Source organism: Telmatherina bonti, assembly GCF_933228915.1.
Source record: "Telmatherina bonti genome assembly, chromosome: 13".
NCBI lineage: Eukaryota > Metazoa > Chordata > Actinopteri > Atheriniformes > Telmatherinidae > Telmatherina > Telmatherina bonti.
Genome location: NC_136611.1, coordinates 25,539,251 through 25,550,268, shown reverse-complemented (window position 1 = coordinate 25,550,268; position 11,018 = coordinate 25,539,251). Strand labels below are relative to the sequence as shown.

General features: G+C 37.1%; 3 protein-coding genes across 3 annotated transcripts in view; all 3 read left to right on the top strand.

The window, feature by feature from the left end:
• Window positions 1-2,263, top strand: part of LOC306764606 (alpha-1-antitrypsin-like protein CM55-ST) — a gene marked incomplete at its 3' end in the record, with an annotated part of 2,542 nt that extends 279 nt beyond the window's left edge. The window contains exons 1-5 of the mRNA XM_079251787.1: window positions 1-1,258; window positions 1,373-1,443; window positions 1,553-1,746; window positions 1,839-1,980; window positions 2,069-2,263. The exon at window positions 1-1,258 is cut by the window's left edge and continues 279 nt beyond it. Of these exons, the coding sequence (XP_079107913.1) occupies window positions 634-1,258; window positions 1,373-1,443; window positions 1,553-1,746; window positions 1,839-1,980; window positions 2,069-2,263 (1,227 nt within the window). The 5' untranslated portion in view covers window positions 1-633. The remainder of the gene's footprint in view (window positions 1,259-1,372; window positions 1,444-1,552; window positions 1,747-1,838; window positions 1,981-2,068) is intronic.
• A 1,636-nt stretch (window positions 2,264-3,899) lies between these two features.
• On the top strand, window positions 3,900-7,806 carry carnmt1 (carnosine N-methyltransferase 1). The gene is made up of 7 exons (XM_079251587.1): window positions 3,900-4,001; window positions 4,310-4,479; window positions 4,695-4,835; window positions 4,954-5,132; window positions 6,067-6,180; window positions 6,975-7,078; window positions 7,165-7,806. The coding sequence occupies exons 1-7, from the start codon at window positions 3,972-3,974 to the stop codon at window positions 7,357-7,359; spliced, it is 933 nt and encodes a 310-aa protein (XP_079107713.1). The 5' UTR covers window positions 3,900-3,971; the 3' UTR covers window positions 7,360-7,806.
• Window positions 7,807-8,347: 541 nt separating this feature from the next.
• LOC306763892 (uncharacterized protein) lies at window positions 8,348-9,709 on the top strand. The gene is made up of 2 exons (XM_079250847.1): window positions 8,348-8,784; window positions 9,037-9,709. Exons 1-2 carry the CDS (start codon window positions 8,407-8,409, stop codon window positions 9,202-9,204), a joined length of 546 nt encoding a protein of 181 aa, XP_079106973.1. The 5' UTR covers window positions 8,348-8,406; the 3' UTR covers window positions 9,205-9,709.
• Window positions 9,710-11,018: the final 1,309 nt, after the last annotated feature.

Below are 11,018 nucleotides of genomic sequence, written 5' to 3'. Positions count from 1 at the left end.
AATGTAACTGAGTGGCATTGGCAATTTGTTTTTTCATGTACAAAATATTGACATGTTCTGGCAAAAGATGCATTCACAGGTATGTTGGAAATCTAACATCTGTAAATACTCTGCTTATTTACCCTGTTCTTAGAAGTGTAATTCAATTGTTAGGAATTCAGAGAATTTTTTTATGATTTAAATATCCCTCTGAGACGTTATATAAGTCTTTATTAAAGACTCTTTGATTTAAATACTAAAGAATTTAAAATTCCAGCTGATCCGCTTAATACACATTGCGTGGGAGGTTAGACCAGATATGACAAACTGCAGACTAAACATCTGATGGACAAACTCTAATTTGAATGTTAGCAGCTTCTGATCTGGGATATGTCTTATGTGACATTGATAAAACTCTATCTTCTTATGTTCAGTAAGAAAATACTGAAATAATAATGAAGAATAATTTAAACTGTTTCAAATAGCAGCAAAAATACAAATAGCTCTTATATGACTATGTTAATAGGTTTTAGGGCTTTTAGAGTGACACGTGTAATGTAATCTTCAGGAAAATATTTACAAGAGTATTTTCAATAGCAAACAATATAACCAGACTTACAGTGCTGTACTTTTGAACCTTTGTTTCAGTTCACCATGATGCGCTTAGCTGTGGTCCTCTGGGTCTTATCAGCAGTGGCCTGTGTTGGTAGAGGTCATCCCCATACAGAGCATTCCAAGGAAGCCCAAAACTCTGATGTGGACAGCGACAGAAGCTTCTCGGTGGTGACTTCAGCAAACAAAGACTTTGCCTACAGTTTGTACAAGAAGTTAGCAGCTCATGCTGACTCTGAAGGCAAAAACATTTTCTACTCACCAGTTAGTGTGTCTGTTGCTTTAGCTGCCTTGTCTGTAGGGGCACGCGGGGAGACCCACCGACAGCTTTTCCGTGGTTTGGGTTTTGACAGCCCTGAACTGACACAAGCAGATGTAAACCAGGCTTTCCAGACACTTCTGGCGAACACAGTGTCAGATGAGGATATCAGTGAAGGCACAGCTGTGTTTGTGGACAAACTCTTTAAACCAGAGCCAGAGTTCCTGAACGTCTTGAAGCAGTCCTATCTTGCAGATGGCTTTAGTGTTAACTTCACAAATGTCTTCGAAAGCGCCAATACTATTAATAAGTATGTTGCAGATAAGACCAATGGAAAGATAAACAAGCTGGTTGAGAACCTTGATGAAAGGACTCGCATGTTTCTCGTCAGCTACATCTATTACAAAGGTAGGAAGGTCATAGTGGATGGAATTTTATACCTTGTCTTCCCTTCTGAGGTCACAACTAAGTTTGATGTATAAAGTGTAAGATGTCTTCTTTCTGCTTATTGCTTTGAAACAGGAAAGTGGAAAACTCCTTTTGAGGCTAAACTGACGAGACAGGACACGTTCACTGTGGAGGAAAACAACACAGTTAAAAAAAATGCACATTTTATTTGAAACAGATCTGAGTTACAATTATTTTATATTATTATTCTGGATTTATTTCCTAAAGAGGAAATTTTCATGTATCATTTCCCAGGTTTTTGTCCAGATGATGAACAAGAGAGATGATTTTGAGACTTACAATGACCAGGTGCTTCAAACAACAGTCCTGCACTTACCCCTTAACGGTTCCTATTCAGTGCTGCTGCTGTTGCCTGAAAATATGACAGTACTGGAGAATGGCATCAGACCAGCGGATGTCACTAAATGGCTCAAATGGATGAAGTCCTGGTTGGGATAATTTCCAGTACAATCATCCTAAAATTCCGCTTTGTCCTGTCAGATCAATGCTTGAAATATTTTGTCTATTTCTCAATTTGTAGGAGATGTGACATATATGTCCCAAAGTTTTCCATCAAGACTTCCTACAACCTGAATGATGTGTTAACTCAAATGGGAATGCCGGACATGTTCAGTGAACGTGCAGATCTGAGCGGCATTTCAGAGAACCTGGGAGTCTCCAAGGTAAGAACAGCAATCACATAGCAGTTAACAAACATTTTATACCTAGAATATGTCCACCCTTCCACTCACTCTTCCACTGTGCTATAAGATTGTGCACCAAGCTACGCTGGATGTCGATGAGGTTGGGGCCACTGCTGCAGCTGTCACAGGCATTCAATTCACACCTCTTTCCTACTATGAGCCCCTGGTCTTGAAGTTCAACCGTCCTTTCATGGTGATCATTACAGAGCGCAGCACAGAATCTGTGCTTTTCATGGGCAAGATTGTCAACCCAAATATCTGATGGAGGAAACACTGTGTCAAGCACTGCTGTTGCAATACAAATGAATAAAAAAGATAAAGTTCTGTTGTGTTTTCTTGCTTTTTCTAACTGCTTTAACAGATCCACAGATAAATAATGCTTACAATCTTCACATCAATATTTTCTCAACTTTATTAGTTCGTAGTCACATCAGAAAGCAACCAAAATATGTGAGAGCAATTTAAAATTTTGGCTGTGACCCCTGGTTTGTTTTATGAATTCCTTTTTTTTTTAAAAAAAAAAAAAAAAAAAAAAAAAAAAGCACATTTGTATATACTCAGACAAACTGCCCCGGAATTGCTATCTTATTTTTTTCATTTATTTGTTTTATTATTCATTTATAACCCGAAATTTAAAAGTACTTGTTGGATTGGATTTTGGATGCTGGATTTTTAACATTTTGATTACAAAAAGATGGTTCCTCTCTAAATTTTGGTGGATACAGTTTCTGTTTTTAATTAACAAAGAAGTTAAAGATCACAACAATTTAGAAATGGCCTTTTTAATCTTTTTTTTGGGCCAAAAAGCATGTGGTCAAGGTCATAAAAGAATCTTTTCACATTATTTGTGTAAACTATTGTGCTTATGGTTGAATTTGTTTATTATCGTGTATGCCCTTACAGTACATTAGGTCAATAAATATATAAATGACCCTGGTATCAACTAACTGTAGCAGAGGTGCCCAAGTCCGGACCTCCATATCTACAATCCTGCAACTTATACATGCAACATTTTGCACACCTGAATCGGATGAAAGGCTTGAGACAATGACTTTGCATAGCTGAATGACATGCAGAGATAATTTGAGAAGTTTTAGCTATTTCATTTAGTGTATTGGAGAAGAGATGAATCTAAAAGTTGCTTTCAGATAGTTGATCTTGGCATCCCTAAGCAACAGTATACAATCACACTGTAGATGGCAGTAGTGTCCTCTATGGTGTCTGATCAACTTGAAAAATCGAAAATCCACGAAGAAGAACTTTTCCGCGTTTTGATTGGACGGTTGCTGGTTTGTTTCAGACATGGACGAAGCAGCTAGAAAGGGAACGCAGGATGGACATTATTTCAAGAAAGAAAGAACAAAATACAGCCCAGAGGAGGAGGCCAAATTGGAAAGGCAGCATTTCTGGAGAATAATTGAAGCTTTTAGGTTTTACAGGTAGAATGAATTTGTATTTAAAGTACGAGACGGGTAACGACAGTGTTGATAGTAACGCAACATCCCCAAAGAGCAGACAGAGGCTTGGAGAACAAAACATGGAAAAACTGCAACATGATGTTTTATTTCAGCGTCGGTTTGTGTCCGTACAGTAAATGCGGCTTGTATCAAACAACATTCCTCTAATTTTGTTTGTATCTCATTGTAGTTTACCGTTTCTTGTGGACACCTCGTTCTCATACTTTAGACACCCAAGAGAAAAAAGCTCAAATAATATAGCATTATGTTGCCTAGAGTCTAGTTACAACGTTATTTACCATCACTTAATTTGTGAGCGATTGTTTTAATGTTTGTCCTGCCATCAGAGTCCATATCCAGGAACAGGTCAAGAGGGCTGAGCGTCAGTTCCGGAGCCTTTCACAAAGCCACCAGATTTTGCTGCCAGGTGTTTTGGGCAAACTGGACCGGATCAGCCAGTGTGCAGAACACAACCAGGAGGTTCTGCAGGCCATAATTCACAACAGTCTCCATATGTTTGAGAACGTGGAGTATGGGGAAAGGGTACGAGTTGTCTACCATACCATACCATACCATATTTATTTATAAAGCACTTTAAAAACAACATACAACTGACCAAATAAGAACAGCTTAAGAAAATAAAATAAGAACAAAATGGTAAAATAAAGAGATACATGGAAAAGAACAGTTAAAAATAATATACAAGGACACAGATGAAAACTCAGTCTTGCTAAAATGCCAAAGCTAGCTACCTACACTATATGTAAACATATGTGCAAATTGATACTGTTTGTTATGTAATGTTTCTTTACTTTTTTTGTGTATTTTTACTTCACTCTTTGTTATCTTAGCCGGTTGATCCAAGGAAGTTGCATCCATCATCTACATTTGACATGGATAAACTCAAGTCTACCATAAAGCAGTTTGTTAGGGACTGGAGTGAAGTGGGTCAGTCTGAAAGGGACTCCTGCTACAAACCAATTGTCCAAGAGATCCAAAGACTATTTCCAAGTGACCAATGGTAAGAATGACTCATGCACCCTTTCATAGCAACATATATGTCAACAAACAGTGAAACAATGATTTTCCTTCTTGAAGTATGATCTTAGATATTACAAACCAGAGTCTTTAATGATTTGTTATAGTTTCAGAACTAATCATTTAAAGAAAAAAAAAACTGTTGTATGACTTACTTTTCTATGTGATATGTGCATTTTTTGCATTTTATTATATCAGTGATGTGTCTAAGGTGAGCGTGTTGGTTCCGGGTGCTGGGCTTGGCCGTCTTGCTTGGGAGATAGCTCAGCTGGGTTACATGTGCCAGGGCAACGAATGGAGCTTCTTCATGCTGTTCTCCTCAAACTTTGTTCTCAACAGGTAACACAGTCATAACTCTCCTGTGACCTCAGGTGCCTTACCAAACCCCTTGTGACTATTCTTTGGTTGTACAACTCTTATTACATGTAATGTAATCAATTGGGACTTCTCGATTCAGGTGTGAAAAGGTGAACGCTCTGACTCTGTATCCCTGGATTCATCAGTTCAGCAACAACAAGAAATCCTTTGACCAGACGCGACCAATCAGATTTCCTGATGTTAACCCTCAAAGTTTGCCACTAAATTCTGACTTCTCCATGGTAGCAGGAGATTTTGTGGAGGTTTACTCTGACTCAGGTATGTTATAGTGAAAATTATAATACAATACAGTCATCATTGATCTTGTGAAGGAATTTGTGTTGCAGCTGTTACATATAGTATCATAAGTGTTGAATAAGTCAAGAATAAAAATTAAAAATGCAAAATAAAATATAAATACAATTACAAAGCCTAAATAAAATTAGATTTGCTATGGGAAATATTAAATATACATATTACTGCATAATAATTACCTGCTGTGCAAACCTAAGTTCCTTACATATAGAATATGATAATACAGGGCATACAGAATGCAATAATGGGTTGAGATAGATAGATAGATAGATAGATAGATAGATAGATGTTATTATATTGAAAGGTTTATCTCGAAAGAGTTTAGAGATATAAGAGAAAAACCTTCTCATTACAGGTTTTAAGAAACATGTTAGAAGTCACTGTTATATAGTCTAATAGTCGTGGGACAAAGGATCTTCTGAACTTCATTCCTGCAGTGCAATGAGATCGGTCTCCCACAGTGGTTGCTTCTCTGTCCTGTGGGGTGTTGTGGAGGGGGTGTTTATTTTTCATAATGTCCCTCAGTTCGTTCATGTTCTGCTCCACCACAGATCTAATATGTGCCAGCTCTCTACCCATCACAGAACTGACTTTTTTTTTTTTTTTTTTTAAACCAGTTTATCTAGACCGAATTTTTAGAGTTTAGAGTTTTTGTCTGCAGTGGCACTCCCCCTACAGAAAACGGCATAAAAAAAGAACAACAACAAAAAGAAAAGCACATTGTCAGTGAGCATTCTCATGATGTAGTAAATATAACTAGATTATTTCATAAAATCATGTTTTGACTTAAATAGTAGACTTTTTTTTATATCTGGTAAATTATGAATGATAAAAAAAAAAAACTTAAGTATCTATGTAAGTATCCGCAACCCTGTTATATTGTGTTTTTTTTTGTCAGATTCCTGGGACTGTGTGGCAACCTGCTTCTTTATTGACACAGCTCATAATGTCTTGGAATATGTGGATACGATCTGGAAGATTCTTAAGCCTGGAGGAGTGTGGATCAACCTGGGTGAGTCAGCTTTTGAATTAAAAAGATGTTATCGTAGTTAACTATTTGTGTATTTATTTCAAGATGATATTTAGTTGAATTGGGTGAAGGACCAACCCCATGGTCTCAATCTCATGCACCTCATTCCAACCAGATCACTCACCCTTGACTTTTAAAGAAATCATGTAAAAATGTTCCTGATTAAGGAAAATTCTTCATGTGGATTGAAAATCTGTTGGTTGCAGATGTCAAATTTCAGTGTTTTATGTTAGTTAGAAGAATTATGTTAAATGATTTAAGTGTCAGAATTCTTGGAAAATTGCAACGTGTTGCAGCCTGAGGCGCAAAACTGTAAAGTTTTGTTTCCACTTTAATTCAACTGCCATCAGACTGTTGAATTACTATGAAAACACTTGAACATTTCCACAACAGACTGCAGTTCTGATTGATTTTATTTTGCATTTACTTTTTATGTAAACTTATCTTGCGGATACAAAAGCTTCTTAGAGCAAGGGCTGTGTGATTGTACTTGTTGCTGACAGTCCCTTGTTTTAACATGTGAACCAAGTTCCATGTATACTATGGTATACCAAGACATATAAGATGGTATTACATTTCCATCTCTCTTGAAATTATCCCATTTCTTACCTGCTATCAACAAAATGTTAAATGAAAAAGAAGTACATTTAAAATGCAAATGTTAGTTTTGGTACTATTTCTTTATTTTGTCTGTGTAATGTAAATGAGAAACAGTCTTATAATAATGTCAATAATGTATATGTCAATAAACTCATCTCAATATCTGATCATTTTAGGTCCATTGCTGTATCACTTCGAGAACATGGCTAACGAGTTCTCAATTGAACTTAGCTATGAAGAAATTAGGACAGCGATGGTAAAAATGGGCTTCCTCATTGAGGTAAACAATGACTTTAATTAATCTTTGCATCTTATTTCTCTTCAAAAATGTCCTTTCAGTAGCAAAATACTGTCTATCTGCTGCAGGTGGAGAAAGAGTCTATGCAGACCACCTACACAGAGAATGACCGCTCCATGCTGAGATATGTATATGATTGCATCTTCTTTGTGGCACGAAAACCCGCAGAGAAATACTTTAATGGCCAAGATGACGACCAGCAACTAATTTCTCCACCAGCTGCTAAGTCACCACGGCGAGAAGGCATCGACAGACTATCGTGACATTAAATAATTTTTTTTAAAAATGTGAACTCTGAAGAGCACAACTATTGACTGATGTTCAACAGATGACATTGACAAAATCAGAAATGGACACAAGGTGGAAAAAATTGAAATAATTTTAATTATTGTCAATATATCTTCCAGGCTGTTGCTTTTACAGATGTGTGTTCATCTCCACAGGCCTAATCTTTTTATGGAGCAGTTCAATTACTGGATTGTGGCTTAAAATGCCCAATGTAATGAGAATTATTGAAGTCTGACAAATGTAAAAAGCTTACTATGTTTTGATTACTGGGTTGGAAGTCACTGGCTTCTCACTGGCTCTTATGTAATAATAATTTGTGTGTTAGCTCCAAACTGAGGAGAGTTTAAACTCAACCAATATAGCGTATGGTCTTATTCATTTTTATCTGCACTAAATTCCACTGCCAGAAAGTTTGGATCTATACAACCAGTCAAAAGTTCGGACACCCTTGCCTATTGAATCAAAAAGGAAGGTTATCCAAACTTTTGACCAGTATTATTATGCATGTCACTGAACTTTTTGTTTTTTGGTGCCAGTTACTACATCTGCTCATTTCCATAAACCACTTTCCAGATTTTCTGGAATAAGAGCTTATAAAGTTGTACATGATTGTGATCTCATTTCCTGCTTTCCAGATTAACTTTGGAATAAAGCCAACGTTTTGAAATTATCAGACTTTAACAATTTGCGGCCCAAAATTATTACATTTTGATAACGTGCGCTCATGGTTTCAGGTGTGATCCAGTATACAAATGAATTAATACAATGTGCAGATGAACAAAAATAGAGCTAGTAGTGAACAGGGAGAAAGCATTGAGTAAGTGTGAATGGGCCCATTACAGGAAGAGCAGGATCTGTGGGCGGAGTTAAGTTCGCCGTGCTGTTCTCTGATTGGATCTTTATAGATGGCGTCACATCCGGTGTTCGTTTGTTTTGAACCTGCGCACTGCATCGTAATCAACTTCTACAGTGGGGGAAAAGAAGTGATTTTTTTTGTTGGTAATTCTAAGTATTTGAAGTTAATGGCCAAGAGACGCGCCGAAAACGTTGTGTTGCACGACTCTCCCTCTAAAAGATACTGCCCATCACTTTGCAGTGTTGATATCAAGGCGGGGAGCATGGCTACCAACGGGGGTGTGAGTGCGCCATCCCTGCTAGCGTTGTTGGGAAGTCGCTGCAGAAAGAGGCCCCACTGTTTCGATGATGAGGAGAAACTAGAGGAAGCAACTCCTAACCTTAAGATTGAACTCCACAACACGAGGAAGAATGCAGAAAATATTTTGACGGTGCCGATGTGTAGTTTCCAGGACTGTCGCAGCTCCGGCACTTTCACCACCAAGAAGCGACCCAGAGAGGACCGTCCTGACTCAGACAAGGCGATCCATACAGCTAATGAAAAAGTACGTCATTGACATCACAGTTGAAGTTGGCGTCATTCACGCCCTGAAAATGACGGGGCGTTTGTCACATTTACTGTCCTTAACAAACTAATTGTGTAATGAGAGTAAATGTCCACTAGATGTCACAATTTACTCATTCTCCAATATACTGTAATTGGAACATCTCATAAATGCAATTTTGTGAGTTCTCTTTGGTCATTGTTTAGTATTTTCATTGTTTTGGAAGCTCAGTTTTGTCTTTCTTCCTTTCAGACACACGGAGACAAAGATTTTGAAGATTGCACTTATAACTCCTTCCAGTATTGGAGGGTCCCTTTACCTGAACTTGACCTTTCACTTCTAGAAAACACCAGTGACCATTCCCAAACAAAAGTGAAGCCAGGAGTTGGTAACTCTTTATTAGATGCTATGGAGACCTGAAGATGATGAGTCCAAGAAGTTTTTAATTAGCTCCTTTGTTGTTTCAAGAAAACATAAGGACAGTGTGATGCTCTGAAGCAGATAGACACATTACAAGCACATAAGGTTTCTCGAACTCCATTCAGGTGTGACGGAACAACTGAATGTTGAAGATAGGTGACGGAGAAGCATAAAGCAGGTCTATGATGTCAGTGACCTGAATGAATCAACAGTATTGTGGGGATATTTTACTGAATAAATGAACCCGGTAATCTCCAGTCTATATCTGTGTGAACAGTATCAGCCTGACTCTTGTTCTCTAGTCACTTTTCTCTTTTTTTTGTTTTAGCACACAAACCTTTTGTAGACAATTTGTACTTGGAAAACATTTTAGTTGTGACATAGTTCCTACTTAAAACCACTTGGTGACATTTACAACCTGTTTAACGCGTCTGTCCAAAGTTGTTGATTGAAATTAGTTGCTGTTTGGTTTGGGACATCCCTCTGGTTTAAATGCAGGTTATATTGGCACCTTTTTACTGCAAATTACAGTTTTTTTTTTCTTTTCTTTTTTCATTTATTTTCATTTTGCAATAAATAAGTTTTAAGCACTTGTGTGATTTCATGACTTTCGAACTTTGTTCAAGGGAAGTGCCATCACATGAAAAAGTAAAGAAACAAACAAAAAAGTTATTGGATGGACAGATTATTAGATTTAATCCAACGCTAAAGTTTTCATCACCACATAGTGTGGGAGACGTGGACAGCTGTTTCCTGCTTCGGTCAAGCTGTTGATATGAACCCACCAACACCTCCACCGCTTGTTGATTGCTCCGGAGGAAACACTCCTGTGTTTGAAGGAGGTCAAGAGCTCCTCAAGGTTTCTTGGAAAGGCTTGTGAACTTTGGACTTGGGGCTGATAGATTAAAACGTTTTACACATTTTAATTGAAGAGCACACACACACACACCTATGGTAAGTTACGCAGTTTTAAGGTTTTACTTAACGTAAACCATTTGGGCTTTCTTACAAAAAAGACGTGTAGGACTTTGAAACAGTTTATGAACTAATGTGCTGCTGTAAGCAAATGGTCGAAGTTAATGTGAGCTAAATTTAGCAGGTGATTTTGATGTTAGCCGGGCAAGTTGACTTCGCTTTTAAACACGTTACACATTTATATGAATATAAGTCGTCGTCTTGTTTTTTTTTTTTTTTTTTTAAAGTAATGAAGTCAGTGAATTTGATATTAATGGTTAATTTAGTTCTACTTTCATGGCCCATTATACAGCTTTTAACCACAGAAAACTGTTCCAGCACTATGACATAAACAGTATGTAGGCCTAGTATAATTATAGATAAATAATTTTATAATTTAATTAGAAAGGACAGTACTAGTTAAGTTGAGATTTCTGTTCATCAGTGGAAAAGAAGTGGAAATGTTCAGAGAATGTGTTTTAAAAATACGAACAATATAAGTGTAGAAAAAAATCAAGCGATTCCTGAATTTAAACGACACAGTGACCTTGTAAAGTTACTTTAACCACAAAAATAATGAGACGTGTGAAAAGCTGGTCAAACAAAACATCAGAAAGTTTTTTTTTTTTTTAAATTATAAATTCTCCTACTTCAAAGTAGCATTTTAGTCAATTTGTGTTATTTATATTGTAGTGTCTAATCTAAAGCTTTACTAGACATGATGACTACATTTGGATACATTAACTTACTTAATCTGCACTAGTCTGTTCATGAAGTCAAGGCTGCTTACCTGCATGGTTATGATTAGTACAGATGTGAACTTAAGAATGTCATTGTGCTCTGTGTACGGGAGCTGACAT